Here is a 16,775-nt window from a genome sequence, read left to right on the forward strand (position 1 = left end):
ATCTGAGGGTTGGTCACTGGGTCAGAACACCTAAAGGGAAACTTAGAGACTAGAGCTTTTGGAAGATAAGTGCAAAAGAGTTGTGTTTATGTAAAAATCTAAGAAAAACCAGGGCCATGTTGAGGCACATTGTCCTTGGTTGGAACGTAGGAATCCTTTGGAATTACTAATCTTGCCTTCACCACACCACCACACCTTTAATTCCCTAACATTGGTCAACAGAGCATCTGGGTGATTTGAACAATTTGACACTTAGAGAGCCCATTGCAGCTGTATAGGTCATGGCCCAGCCAGAAGATCTGGGCTCCTGTTTTCACGTATATTTCTGACCCAGGATAGAAAGAGCTACAGTAAAAGGTACCTCCCTTCATAAGCAGAGGAATGGTTATATAGATCTATGAAATTAAGAGTAGTCTGTTTGCAAAGCAATGGCTGCCTAAGAATTAAAAATGGAAAGATTTTAATTACAAAGTAATATTCAAATTAAAAGAAATGAATGACAGTGGTTGAGAATGTAAAAACTAAACAAAAAATTGCCTAAAAGTATCACATGCAACAAAATTACACACTATTAGAAACAAGCAGATTAAAGCAACGTGCAGTATTACATAATATTGAAAAATTAATATTAAGCACACACATAAATCGAGAGAAAAGTGAAACTTGGTAATGTAGGAGACTAGAAGACACTTGAATTTTACAAAACATTAAAGAAAAATTAATATCAATTCTTCATAGATTCCTTAAAAAAATAGAAGGAATATTTTCCAACTCATTCTTTAAAACCATTAGTACCCTGACACCAAAACCAGACAAACACATCACAAGGAAAAAACCCACAAAACTATAGACCAGTCTTCCTTATGAATATTCATGCAAATATCCTTAACATAATGCTAGCAAACCAAATCAAACAACAAAGGGATTATATACCATGACCACGGGATACAAAGTTGGTTTAATATCCAAAGATCAATCATTATAACAAATCATATTATTCTAATAAAAGGCAAACACTGCATGATAATCTCAATAGATGCAGAAAAAGCATTTAACAGATTCATAATTGCTTCATGATAAAAACATTCAACAAACTAGGAATAGAAAGAAACTTCCTTATTGTATCATGCTTAATGGTGAACTGAAAGCTTTCCTTCTAAGATCAGGAATAAGACAAGGATGTCTGCTTTTGCAACTTCTATTCAGCAGAAAAGTTCTAGCCAGGGAACTTAGGCAACAAAATTAAATCATCCAAGTTGGAAAGGAGTTGCAAAACCATATCTATTTGCAGATGACTTATTCTTGTTCATCAGGTATTCTAAGGAGTACATGCATGCACACACACATGCCCCATACTATTAGAATCAGTAATAAATTCTGCAAGATTTCAGGAAACAAGCTACATATACAAAAATTAATTGTATTATATATAGATCATACACACATATTTATACATTTATACTATTTATATATGTACATATATTTATATATATATGAGATGAAAAAACAAAATGAAATTAAGAAAACAATTACACTTACGATAGAATCAAAAAGAATAAAATATTTAGCAATAAATTTAACAAATGCAGTGTAAAATATCCTCTGAAAACTACAAAACATTGTTGAAAGAATTGAAGAAGACCTGAATAAATGGGAAGGCATTGTATGTTCATAGACCAGAAGTTAGTATTGTTAAGATGGCAATACTCTCTGAATTGGTCTATAGATTTAAAGCAATCCCTATCAAAATCCCAGTTTACTTCTTTGCAGAAATTGACAAGATTATCTTTAAATTCATGTGGAAAATCAAGGGCCCAGAAGACTTACACTTCAAAACTGAAAATGCGGATCATCCGGGCACCTGGGTGGGTCAGCTGGTTAAGCATGTTCCTTTAGCTCAGGTCATGATCCCAGGGTCCTGGGATTGAGCTCCACATAAGGCTCTCTGCTCAGCAAGGAGCCTGCTTCTCCCTCTCCCTATGCCCCTCTCCCCCTACTCCTTTTCTCACTCACTCTGCTCTTTTTCTTTCAAATAAATAGATAAGTCTTTTTAAAAAAAAAAAGAAAATGCAGATCATCAAAATTAAAAACTTTTGTGCTTCAAAGGAAACCATCAAGAAAATGTACAGATAACCCACAAAACGGGAGAAAATTTTTGCAAGTCATATATCTGATAAGGGACTTGTATCCAGAATATATAAATAACTCTTATAATTCAATAGTAAAATGAAAATAACTCAATTAAGAAATGGGTAAAGTATCAATATACAGTTCTCCAGATAAGATATACAAATGGTCAATAGGTCCATGAAAAGATGCTCACCATCATTAGTCATTTGGGAAAGATAAATCAAAACCACAATGAGATACCACTTTACAAGCAGTAGGAATGACTATAATGAAAAGGACAGATATAATGGTGAAAACAATGAGAAACCAAAGCCCTCATATGCTGTTGGTGGGAATTTAAAATTATGCAGTAGCTTTGGAAATTGTTTTGCAGGTCCTCAAAAGGTTAAACATAGAGTTACTGGTGACTCAGCAATTCTACTCTTAGGCATATACCCAAGAGAAATGAATACATACATCAAGACAAAAATTTGTACACAAATGTTCGTAACAGTATTATTCATAATATCCAAAAAATGGAAGCAATCCAAATATCCATCAGTAATAGTTGGGTGGATATGTAAAATATGTACAACCATACAATGGTATATTATTAATATGCCAATAAAAATAAATGCTGTGCCATGACATAGATGAACGTTGAAAACACTATGCTAAGTGAAAAAAGCCAGCCACCAAGAACCATATATTGTATGGTTCCATTTATATGAAATGTACAGAATAGGCAAACCAATAGGAACAAATAGTAGATTAGTGGTTACCTAGAGCTGGGGCAGGGCCCTGGCGGAGTTGGGGAGAAATGTAGAGTGATCACTAATGGGTAACAGAGTTTCTTTTTTGAAGTGATGAAAATGTTTTAAAATTGACTGTGGTGATGGTTAATCAATCCTGTGAATATAATGAAACCATTGAAAGGTATACTTTAAATGGGTGAATCATAGGGTACATTAACTGTATTTCAATAAAGTTGTTAAAAGGAAACATAGGCACATGCGCCAATAAGGCTTGTTACTGAAAAAAAAGAAAAAGAATCATGAAAAGAAATATTTCAAGGGTAGCTTCACATTTGTCCCTTCAAAACCTAGTCTAGGTGTATCAGCCCTCCTTATTAACTAATTGTAAATATAAGAGTAGTGGTAAGTGTGTGAGTAATTACAGCATCTAATAGACATTTAAACCAACAATGGCTGGGATCCCTGGGTGGGTCAGCGGTTTAGCTCCTGCCTTCAACCCAGGGCGTGATCCTGGAGTCTGGGGATCGAGTTCCACATCGGGCTCCCTGCATGGAGCTTGCTTCTCCCTCTGCCTGTGTCTCTGCCTCTCTGTGTGTCTCTCATGAATAAATAAAATCTTTAAAAAAAAAAAAAAACCGACAATGGGTCTGTCATTTAGGTCAATCTAAGTTTAAATGATGAGAACTTTTTAGTCTCATGTAATGTAGACTACTCTAAATGTAGCCCAGCTACATTTAGGAGAAGATATTATCAACGTCAAAGCACGGTTGGGGGGATCCCTGGATGGCTCAGCGGTTTGGGGCCTGCCTTTGACTTGAGGCGCCACCCTGAGTCCCCACCTCGGGCTCCCGGCATGGAGCCTGCTTCTCCCTCCTCCTGTGTCTCTGCCTCTCTCTCTCTCTCTCTCATGAATAAATAAATAAATCTTAAAAAAAAAAAAAAAGCACGGTTGGTATCAATGGTGGACAGAGGACAACCTCAGTATATAAGAGAACCTTAAGAACCTTAAGAGTCCTTAAGGACCTAGAGACAAATACAGGAAGAACTATTTTATACACCTAGTAACAAACTTATGACATGTATAGTCCCTAAGACATGATGAAAGATGAAAGGTGATAAAAAGACAATAGATTCAAATGATTGATGGATCCTTAAGGAAATTAAAGGTCTAGAAGTTGAGTTTGATATCAAGAAGGACTAGAATATTTTCTTCTCTTTTTTTTTAAGATTTTATTTTTTTATTCATGAGAGACACACACATCATTCCTTTGATGTTCCTTTATTTTGTGCCTGACATCTTGATAATGATCTTTCAGGTTAACATATGAAAAGTGAAGTAAATGAGCAGTAAAAAGCAAACTTGAGGCTTCTGATTTGAGAGGGTGGTGACTCAGTGTCATAGAAATAGATAGCTAAGGACCACAACAGTAATGGTGATTCCACTTCATTCCCAGGGGCCAAGCAGAAAACTTGTAATGCAAGTTGAAATTCAGTGAGTGGGTAGAGATTTAAAATATAGCCACACACCGTTTAACAGTTCTTTTTCCATGATGATCCCATCCTGCAAAGCGAATATTAAAATTTTCCCTTCTGTTTGGATTCATGGTAGAGGAGAACCTACAATTGGGAGGTACTGGCCCGTGAAAACAAGCCCCCAAATTATTTTGGACCATAGAGTCCAGAGTGACTCAAAGATAAGAGGAGGTAATCAGTGTTGCCTGCCCACTCTGCTCAAGAGTATACATCATTTTCCTAATCAACAACAAAGGGGGCCATGAATCCAAACCTCTGAGGCTGCTTCTATTTGAAGCAGACCTGTGCAACTCTCTTCTTATACTTTTGCATTCTGCAACCATAGTTAAGATGTGAAAACACTGCCAGACTGCCATGACAAGACAGAATGAGAGACAGAATGACAAAACAGAATAAAAATTGTGAATTCTCTTAAAAAGATGAAATAGTCTATTTCAAGGGCAGTCTATACCAATGCCTGTAATAGACTCACACTTTATCTGTAATTCTTTTAAAGTATGATAAATAAATACGTACATGATTAACAATGAACAGGTTTTTTTGTAGAGATTTTCGACATCCACTTATTTTCTTGGAACGGACATTCTTCTTCCACACGTTAAAAGCCTTCCATTTCCGGAAAAGTGCAAATATGGGAATCTTAGTGAGTTCTCTGTGATATAGATATTCCTGTTCCCATCGATCAATTTCGATATATTCAATGTCCTCATTATAAATGTGTGTTACTGCTTTTTTACTAATAGTATAGTAGTCATTTTTATTGATGTTCTCATAACTTACAACTCTATGAACAAATAAAAATTGAGGCAAGTTAATAAAGTATTCAAAACAAAATTAAGCAACTGCATTACTTTTTTGTTCTAAAGAGATAAAACATTTCAGAAAAAACAAATATTATTTAAATTAAAAAGTTCTAACAAACTATGTTCAAATTGAATACTTAAGAAGGGAGAGCTGCTTTTTAAAAAATAGTTGGACTTATTTTAGGTCCTAAAGATATCACAACCTTGGCAATATGTTTGATAATTTCAGTTACATAATTTTTATAAAAACAAATCAATTACAGATTTTTAAAATATAATAGCCCTATATGAAAGCTACCTGAAAATAAGTTTTTATTATTAGCTCTTCAGAAATTATTCAACAATAATAGTGTAAAAGAGTTTTACTTACCCAATATTAAAAAAAATTATGAGAAAGACCAAAGCAAGAAAAGATGAAGTAGATAGGATTTGAATCAAGACTCAGATTAAGTAGAAGAAAAATGCACAATTTATCACAGAACAAAATAATTACTGTTGAGACATTGTTTATTTCAAGCTATTCCTCTTTCAATTGTCATCAAGGGCATTCCTCAACCTTATGGGTAACAGAAACAGATCAGAAAAGGAAGAAAAGCAAGAGAGATAAAGGCAGGAATAAGGACAGGAGAAGGAAACAGTAATGAGAACAGAAAGGGCTGATTCTCTAAAATTTCTTAAAACAAGAACTTGCCCTACAGGCACAAAGATTTTTTTTGTAACTTTATCTATAACATTAAAATACTGGATGCAACTTAAATACTCAATAATACAATAACTGCGAAACATATTGTGATATAGCAAGTATTATTAAAATATATTTTACAACTTAGGAAAATAAAATTTACAAAGATTCTCTGGTACCTTAGAATAATCAGATAAAGGTTAATTGCAAAACAAAACCCCAAACTGTTTTTATGTTAAAAATTATATGTACTAACAAAGATTGGACAAGAACACTCCAGTGAAAATCAACTGTTTCCTTTGTCTATGTTCTCTCCTGATTCTTAGCTCTGCATTTTGAACCTGGAATTCACAGGCCTTGAGTATATAGCCTTCAGGTCACCTGTGAAATCCCTGAAATTGTTGTACGTATACAAATTTATGTACATATGTATGATAACTTTTTCAGAAATTGGAATAAGATTCTCTTATGCTTTATATCTATTAATAAAAAAACTAAAAACCATGGAATAAATCACATTTAGTTTTTAATTTCTATTTTTGTTTAATAAAATAGAAAAATATTTTTATAATTAGGACACACAGGATCAGAATGAAAAACAAGCAAAAACCAAAACCCCAAGCCAAGAGCTGTTCACCTGAGCATACAGAGAGAGCCTGGGATGCCAATGATATATTGGACAGTCTGGAAGGTTGCTCTCCTATTTCAGTGCTGTTACAGAAAAATAACAACTTGCTCAGCTTTTACGTAATCCCATCTTTGTCTATGTTCTAATTAACATTTCACATCAGAACTGTCTGAGAAAACGCCAGGTATTACACATTGCGGGTGAGGTGAATGGAAAACATTTTTTTTCCTTTTTTCTTTGCCTATAGCTGAAGATATAATTAGGACATTCTTGAGGTGATTCTCTACAAAATTTGAAATTTTAATTTGTCTCTGAGACTAGAGTCAACTTGAGATATTTCATTAATATCAGTTACCAAACCAACCTAAAGACAAATCAAGCAGCTCACTATGGCTTTGGTGTATGTCTAGAAAACTTGCTCTGCATTGGTGTATCTGCTACTAAATAAAGACCCTTCTAGAAGGTGGCAAGTGTGGTCCATTATGTTGAATTCTAACTTACTGGAGCTCAGTGCCACTTAGAAATCTTTTTTATTTATAATTTACTATCTAAGATCCCCATTCTCAAGCCCCTAAGTCTTTTCCTCCTCTACACATTTCTACCCTGCACAGAACAAATGAACACATGCAAGTCTTTTTCAAATACTGGATTGCCACCATCAAAATCATCTGGGGTGCTTATTAAGAATCTAGATTTCTGGGTCTAACACAGAATAAGAATCTCTATGTATGAGCCATGAGACTCAAGATTCCAGTTTAACAAGCTCCCTGAATGATTCAGATACACAGTAATGTTTGTGAACCACTGAACTTTATTTGAAAACAACGAATAAAAACAAGATGGTCACAAGGTAAGCTCTCTCTTCACCTGAAAATCATCATATTTGGGTGCCCCCATCCCAGCCTCTGAGTGTATCTCATGGTTTCCTCCAGAGATAGGTTTTTTCTAGCCCTCTTGGCTTTTGGCTACTTTTTCTCTGCATCTTAAAATTTGCAGAACTTCTCTTTAACTTGTAGAAAGCTTCCCTTAGACTTGTAGAATGCTTTCTCTTGACCCTGCTGCCCATTTAACTTAAAATCCCATGTATTCTTCTTTCTCTTAAACTTCCTTTATAATGGTGAGCCATATCCCTCCCATGCATTGCTTTCTAAAGTTTCCAAAAACCAGTCTTGTTTCTCATAATTCTAACAAAATTAGTCTCTCATGGATGAGCAGGGACTTCCTTCAAGCCCAATTCTGTTGGTAGATATAAGGGGCAGCAGGGTGAAGGAAAGTTTTGCAACAATTAAGAGGGCCTATGCACAGCTCTCTGTAATCCTATTCTCCTTAGACTTTCCAGTTCATTACTGAGGGGGTTACTCCTCAAATACACTCCTTGGACCTCTGCACTTACTCCACACTCTACCTCAGATCACACAACCATTTCAGGAGCTGATCCACCACACCACACCTAAATGCTGACAACTGCCTAGTCAACATTGTTGGCATCCAGGATTCACCCTTAAGCTTTGGCTGCTTCTTGGATAATACTTTGGATATTTCTTTCATCAAAGCCTTTCTTTGAGGAAGTAATACAAAAACCTTTAAGACTTAAAAAGAGAACTTCATTTGTTCAAGTGCTATGCTATGTAAAATTCCTTCTTTGCTGCTAAACTAGATGGCTTTATGATCCAATCAACTAAACAGATCCTTGGATAGTAATCTGGACAATATGGGTATCTTGAATAAAATTACATTTTACTATGTTTTACTGAGAAAAAATATCTGGAGTTTTTTCTTGCTGTTCAATGTAGAATCAGGTCAAATTATTTTACTGTAGAACCTATATCTGTCCATCTAAAGTGAAACTTGGACTGTAAGGCTTCAATTAACTTTAAAAGCATGGATGTCTTATTTGAGAGAATCAAATGGAATAAGAGAATTACACAGCTCTGTGGTAGGTCATAAATTGTTCTGTTATTATTCATTTCAGTTATAACTCAAACTGTACCTATTAGGATGCTAAAAATCTTAATTTCTTCTTCTATAATTCCCTGATTTTACAAAACAATAAGATTTTGATGTGAGTTTTTATTTAAAACCAGGAGCTCAGGGCAGCCCCGGTGGCTCAGCGGATTAGTGCTGCCTTCAGCCCAGGGTGTGATCCTGGATCCCAGGATCGAGTCCCATGTCAGGCTCCCTTGCATGGAGCCTGCTTCTCCCTCTGCCTATGTCTCTGCCTCTCTCTCTCTCTCTCTCTATCTCTGTGTCTGTCATGAATAAATAAATAAAATCTTAAAAAAATAAAATAAAATAAAAATAAAACCAGGAGCTCTATTGTTACACCTTAGTGATTGAAAATGCTTCTATTCAATCATAATAGAATAATTGAAAATGCTTCTATTTAAACTGGTCTACCAAGACTAAAAGTGCAGAAGCATAGTTTGTCTCCTGCTCAAAAACTTTAAATAGCCTCCTACTGCTTATATCATCAAATCCAAATTATTCTGCCAAGTGTTTTGGCACTCTCCTCTTGTTTTATATTAGTTCCTTCTCTGTCTCACAAACTGCCCTTTTTCATCAAGCTTATTTATCATATCCACCTTGGGCCATGTTTGAATGCATACATATGTCTTTGTTCACCCTGTTCTCTCTTCCTATCTCTTTCAAGTTTCTGATTTCTACAAGCAAAAAAGTAATTACCTGCTTTAAGGTAGTGCGATGTATTAGATAAAGTCCATACGGCCCTATGCAAATCTAAGTTCTCATTATTTTCATCATTTACAGTTTTAACTGTCATGATTTGAGCATATTTATTGTGTGAAGATAAGCAAGCAACTGTCTGGAAAGAAATTAGCCATTTCTTATGTTCTGCATCATAAACCTCAATTTATTTGATGATGGTCAATATCATGAGTCATCATGAATTTAGATCTAGCCTAACCTAGAGAAGAGATATGGTTTACTTTGCTTCTGATTTGATTAACCAGAAATGATGAAATATCTAATAAGGAACTCCTTTTTACCTAGAAAATTAAACAAAGTTTAACTAAGAAGAAACTTCCAAATTTCTGTAATAAGAGAGTGCTCTAGGGCCAATGTTTCTCAGTTGTATGGTCCCTGGAACAGCACAATCAGCTTCATGTGGGAATCACAATTTCCCAGGCTATCTTCTTGACCTACTGAATCAGAAACTCCAGAGGGTTAACATCTGTTTTTTTTTTTAAGATTTTATTTATTTATTCATGAGAGAAACAGAGAGAAAGAGAGGCAGAGACATAGGCAGAGGGAGAAGCAGGCTCCATGCAGGGAGCCCGATGTGCGACTTGATTCCGGGACTCCAGAATCATGCCCTGGGCTGAAGGCGGCGCTAAACCGCTGAGCCACCCAGGCTGCCCAACAATTTGTTTTAATAAGTCCTTTAGGGCTTGCTTGAGAACCACTGCTCAAAGCCCATGATGTGCAATACTGAGTTGAATACTGGAATCATCTGGCGAGTTGCAAAGAAATACAGGCTCTACCACAAATCAGTTAAATAATGTCTTGGAGTAGGGCCTGGGTGATTCTCATTAGTAGCAAAGGCTGAGAACCACTCTTCTAGGTTCTTCAAATTTTTGTTTAAAATGAAATCATCACCCACTTAATTGTCAGAGCTCCAGAGCAGTGCCACAGCATGTGTATACATGTGTTTGAAGAAAGGGTTAAGGAGACAATGTGAAGCTGAACAGTTTTGATGATTCCAAGTGAAAACATGAGGGACCTTTAATGTTTCCACATGCTGATTGAAATCTGACTGATTAGATTTAAATTTCTTTATGGACTAGCCCAAGAAAATTGTCATTGTGTTATGTAACCCAGCAAGGTTTCTGATAACATGGCTTCAAAATGATTTGTTATTATATAACACATTTATACCCCACTCCCTAAAGTTGTTCATAATTATGACTTCACACAGAAACCACAATGCTGCCATTTGAGAAAGTACATGATGTTTGGGATATGCTGAAAGTTGGCATCTATCTGTGTTTTCTGTTCTAGGCTGCTAAACAGGTAATCTCACTGAAAGGACAGAATAGCTTCATTTTGAAAATTTAAAAGCTTCCTTCCTTAAAAAATACTCTAATAGGCCTAGGAACCATGTGACAATCAATTTGATCACTTAGAAAGTAATATAGTCTGAACCCAGCACAGATGATTATATGGTCTTTATATAACCATGTTTCACAGACTCCTAAATCACTGCATACATCCGTCCCTCAAGAAATTGTTCATTGGCTATACAGGACAGAAATGTGTAATTAGCATTATTTAACTCAAGGTCTCTCAAGCTCAGCACTACTGACATTTTGGGCCAGGTCACTCTTTGTTGTGTGAGGCTGTCTTGTGTACTGTCAGCTGGTTGGCAACTTCCCTTGCCTCTTCCCACTTGATACCAGTAGCACTATACTCTCTAGATACAATAGTTACTATCATAGGCTATATTTGGCACCCTCCCTACTTAGAAGGACATAAGACAGGAACTACTTCTCACCATCAAGGCAGCATCAGATTTTCCTTTTCCGTGGGACTACTTGGAAATCTGTTGGCCACCCAGGAATACCCTCTCCCTAGATGACAACTCAGATGTAAGTAGATGAGATCCACATTGGGTTGTATGGAAGCCACCCTAGCTTAACAGCCTTATTATCCACAGGAGCCAGTATCTCTTGCAAAAATTCTATAAGCATAGAATTCAGGATTCTTGCAAGAGACATGCACTATGGATATCCAAAGCTGTGGCTCCCCATCAGGTATTTAGGAGTTATTTTTTAAAAATATTTATCTTTTGAGAGAAAGAGTACACACATGAGCTGGGGGAGGGGCAGGGAGAGAGAGAGAATTTCAAGCAGACTCCCTGCTGAGAGGGAAGCCCAAGGACTTGGCCTTGGGCCCCATCTGAAGACCCTGAGACTATGACCTGAGCTGAAACCAAGACACTCAACTGACTGAGTCACCCAAGTGCTCCTAGAATTCATTTTTAGTTATCTGTAATGCATATATAATTTACAAATCAGGGGGCATTTTTATCATAAGCAATATTGCCTAGAAATAACCAACATTCTACTCTTATGAGGATACCAGTGAAACAGAACTTCACAGTTAAGATCAGATTCTCAGGCAAAGAAAATTGCTCTACAGTCCTCTAGAGTAACGCTCTCAAGCAACAAATGTTCCAACATACCCACACAATGGTAACATTCTATAAGGCAAATTGGTGAAGATATTAATTATAAATTTCTTTATATTCATTACAATTTATTTACATTATAATAAGAAAAATAACCTACAAGACACTCAGGGAAATATTCAATATTGAATTTGATAAAACTTCCAGATAAAGCCTAGCTCAGAAGCAACCACGGCTGTGATCATACCTCTTTTGAAGTAGCCACCTGAATTTTTAATCAATTCATGATGGTCTGTTCAACTTCTTCACAGTCACCACTACTAAGAAACTTTGTTTATAGAAATAGGAGACAATAAATGGCAGATGATTTATTGCTTTGTTTCTTATGGTTGGAAACCTCCTTTTCCATTAACCAGTACTTGGATAATTCATTCTCTTGAAATTATAAACCAAAGGTACCACCATTCTTTAATTCTAATAGCTATCACTTTTCACCCTTTGATAAATGCAGTGTTAAAATTTGTTGTGAAATGCAAACTGATTTAAAATCCAAATGTTTCCACATCAAGTATTTCAGAAACAATGGTGAAGCTTTCTCTGAAACTGACATTACTCTGTTTGACTTTAGGTTTCTTTAGGTGTAAATCCGTTACAATCACTAAAATCAAAGAGAAGCATTTTAAATATCATTTTTCCAAAGCTGAATTCCAAGGTGTTTTGAATTCTTAATCTTTGTTGTCAGTACATGTTGACACACTTTCAGCCAGGTCCCATAATTTTTTATGAAATTCATTCAGGTGCTCAAATGTCAATTAACTAATCCAGTTGTGAAACCAACTATTTATTAAATCTGCACAGTTATTTGCAATATATTCTCTAATTCTTGACACAACGTTTCCTTTGGATTACTAATGCACTTAAATCTGAAACAACAAAAAGTAGTATTCTGCTCATATTTTTTGTTATGTCTTGGACTTTATTGTAGTCACAATTTTGATAATATTTAATTTGGAATTAATAACTGCAGGGAAACATTTACATATGGGAGTTCCTTTGCAAGTAAAATAATGTATTAGTTGAATGTAGGATTGTCAGAATAAACTCTAGATGCAATATTTATTTTTAAGAACTATTTCCATAATGTCTCATTTGCCTTAAATATTTTATTGCCAGTAGTTTTTTCCCCCTCCTCACAACAAAGTTCTTCCAAACATTTCACTTCAGTGATCTAAAATAGTGCTGTTATCAAGCAGTTACTAGTAACCATACGTTCATCGATATTCAATAAAACTCTCTTTTCTGCAATAAAATTTTAATAATGCCCTGGAATGTGTTAATCTCTGTTATCTGATTTGTTGATCTACTAGTAGTAGTATTGATAAATTTCCTTTGCTTTTCTAGTAACAAATGGAATGGAAAAATGTCCACACTGGCTGGTAAAATTGCAATTCTGCAATAGTGAGTTTTTCTGACATAAGATACTATGTGTTCTTATATTTCTAGCTTCTTAAGCTTATTGATGAGACATTAATCTAAAAACAGAATTTGGTTTCATATTTTGTTCTTCAATATGCCTTAAAAAGTTTAAATCCTTTTCTGTGTATGGTGGATACCTTTTGGTAAGGTATTGATATAGCTTTCTTGGAACTACGGATTTATTTGATCACATTTCCATACAAATAAGGTATTTAGGCAAAGTATAGGAACATTGCTGTGATTCACAAATCCAAGTTTGAGATACTTTTAATTATGTTGCCTAATTTATAATCTTTTTTTTTCAACCACAGTATTTATCTTATAGCTCTAGTAATTTTCTAACTCTAGTAATAAACTGTCAAAGAAGACATAAATACATGGAAATAGTCCATGCTCATGGATTGGTAGAATTAATATTGTTAAAATGTCCGTACTACTCAAAGCATTGTACAGATTCAGTATAATCCATATTAAAATTCTAAATACATTCTTCACAGAAATAGAACAAACAATACTAAAATTTGTAAGAAATCATAAAAGAACCCAGATAGCCCAAGTATTCTGAGACAGAACAAAGGTGGAGATATCATGCCCCCTGATTCCAAATGATATTACAAAGCTAACCTAATCAAGCCAGTATGGTATTGGCATAAAAAGAGACACATGGATCAAGAGAATAGAATAAGGAGCCCAGAAATGAAATGAACCCCTGCATATATGGTCAATTACTTTATGACAAAGGAGCCAAGAATATACTATGGGGAAAGAACAGAATATTCAAGTAATAGTGATGAGAAAACTGGACAGCCACATGCAAAAGAATGAAACCGAACCACCATCTAACACCATACACAAAACTAAATCAAAATGGATTAAAGACTTGAACATGAAGCCTGAAACCATAAAACTCCTAGAAGAAAACATAGAAGACCAGTTTTCAAGAAGAAAACTCCTTGAGATTGATCTTGGCGATGATTTCTTGGATTTGACGCCAAAGGCATAGGCAACAAAAGCTACAATAAACAAGTAAGACTACATCAAATTAAAGAGATTCTCCAAAGTAAAGGAAATCATCAAAATGAAAAGGCAATCTACTGAAAGGGAGAAGATACCTGCAAATCATATATCTGATAAAGCATTAATATCCAAAATATATTAGGAACTCATATAACTCAATAACAAAAAAAAACCCCAAACAATCCAATTAAAAAATGGGCAGAGCTTTGAAAGAATTAATAAGATAGATAAACCATTAGCCAGCCTTATTAAAAGAAGAGGGAAAAGACTCAAATTAATAAAATCATGAATGAGAAAGGAGAGATCACCATCAATACCAAGAAAATACAAACGATCTTAAAAACTTATGAGCAAAAACAAAACAAACAAAAAAACTTATGAGCAGCTATACACCAATAAATTAGGCAATCTAGAAGAAATGGACGCATTTCTGGAAAACCACAAACTACCAAAACTGGTACAGGAAGAAATAGAAAACCTGAACAGGCCGATAACCAGGGAGGAAATTGAAGCAGTCATCAAAAACCTCCCAAGACACAAGAGGCCAGGGCCAGATGGCTTCCCTGGGGAATTCTATCAAACATTTAAAGAAGAAACCATACCTATTCTACTAAAGCTGTTCAGAAAGATAGAAAGAGATGGAGTACTTCCAAACTCATTCTATGAGGCCAGCATCACCTTAATTCCAAAACCAGACAAAGACGCCACCAAAAAGGAGAATTATAGACCAATACCCTGATGAACACAGATGTAAAAATTCTCAACAACATACTAGCCAATAGGATCCAACAATACATTAAGATTATTCATTATGACCAAGTGGGATTTATCCCTGGGATGCAAGGCTGGTTCAACACTCATAAAGCAATCAATGTGATTCACCATATCAGCAAGAGAAAAAATAGGAACCATACAATCCTCTAAATAGATGCAGAGAAAGCACTCGACAAAATACAGCATCCATTCCTGATCAAAATTCTTCAGAGTGTAGGGATAGAGGGAACATTCCTCAACATCTTAAAAGCCATCTACGAAAAGCTCACAGCAAATATCATTCTCAATGGGGAAGCACTGGGAGTCTTTCCCCTAAGATCAGGAACAAGACAGGGATGTCCACTCTCACCACTGCTATTCAACATAGTACTGGAAGTCCTGGCCTCAGCAATCAGGCAACAAAAAGAAATAAAAGGCATTCAAATTGGCAAAGAAGAAGTCAAACTCTCCCTCCTCGCAGATGACAAGATACTGTACATAGAAAACCCAAAAGACTCTACCCCAAGATTGCTAGAACTCATACAGCAATTTGGCAGTGTGGCAGGATACAAAATCAATGCCCAGAAATCAGTGGCATTTCTATACACTAACAATGAGACTGAAGAAATAGAAATTAAGGAGTCAATCCCATTTACAATTGCACCCAAAAGCATAAGATACCTAGGAATAAATCTAACCAAAGAGGTAAAGGATCTATACCCTAAAAACTACAAAAACTTCTGAAAGGAATTGAGGAAGACACAAAGAGATGGAAAAATATTCCATGCTCATGGATTGGCAGAATTAATATTGTGAAAATGTCAATGTTACCCAGGGCAATTTACACGTTTAATGCAATCCCTATCAAAATACCTTCTTCAGAGAGTTGGAACAAATCATCTTAAGATTGGTGTGGAATCAGAAAAGACCCCGAATAGCCAGGGGAATATTAAAAAAGAAACCAGAGCTGGGGGCATCACAATGCCAGATTTCAGGTTGTACTACAAAGCTGTGGTCATCAAGACAGTGTGGCACTGGCACAAAAACAGACACATAGATCAATGGAACAGAATAGAGAATCCAGAAGTGAACCCTCAACTTTATGGTCAACTAATATTCGACAAAGCAGGAAAGACTATCCGCTGGAAAAAAGACAGTCTCTTCAATAAATGGTGCTGGGAAAATTGGACATCCACATGCAGAAGAATGAAACTAGACCACTCTCTTGCACCATACACAAAGATAAACTCAAAATGGATGAAAGATCTAAATGTGAGACAAGATTCCATCAAAATCCTAGAGGAGAACACAGGCAACACCCTTTTTGAACTTGGCCACAGCAACTTCTTGCAAGATACATCCATGAAGGCAAAAGAAACAAAAGCAAAAATGGATTATTGGAACTTCATCAAGATAAGAAACTTTTGCACAGCAAAAGAAACAGTCAACAAAACTAAAAGACAACCTACAGAATGGGAGAAGATATTTGCAAATGACCTATCAGATAAAGGGCTAGTTTCCAAGATCTATAAAGAACTTACTAAACTCAACAGCAAAGAAACAATCCAATCATGAAATGGGGAAAATACATGAACAGAATTTTCACACGGAAGACATAGACATGGACAACAAGCACATGAGAAAATGCTCCGCATAACTGGCCATTAGGGAAATACAAATCAAAACCACAATGAGATACCACCTCACACCAGTGAGAATGGGGAAAATTAACAAGACAGGAAACAACAAATGTTGGAGAGGATGTGGAGAAAGGGGAACCCTCTTGCATTGTTGGTGGGAATGTGAACTGGTGCAGCCACTCTGGAAAACTGTGTGGAGGTTCCTCAAAGAGTTAAAAATAGACCTGCCCTAC

At 35.7% G+C, this 16,775-nt stretch overlaps 1 protein-coding gene across 1 annotated transcript in view; it reads right to left on the reverse strand.

The window, feature by feature from the left end:
* The window catches only part of DNAH6 (dynein axonemal heavy chain 6), a 231,955-nt gene that overhangs the window by 195,816 nt on the left and 19,364 nt on the right, over positions 1-16,775 (reverse strand). Inside the window, 1 exon segment of the mRNA XM_025453761.3 lies at positions 4,914-5,181. Within this exon segment, the coding sequence (XP_025309546.3) occupies positions 4,914-5,181 (268 nt within the window).

The sequence above is a fragment of the Canis lupus genome, chromosome 17 (assembly GCF_003254725.2).
Source record: "Canis lupus dingo isolate Sandy chromosome 17, ASM325472v2, whole genome shotgun sequence".
In the NCBI taxonomy this organism is placed as follows: Eukaryota; Metazoa; Chordata; class Mammalia; order Carnivora; family Canidae; genus Canis; species Canis lupus.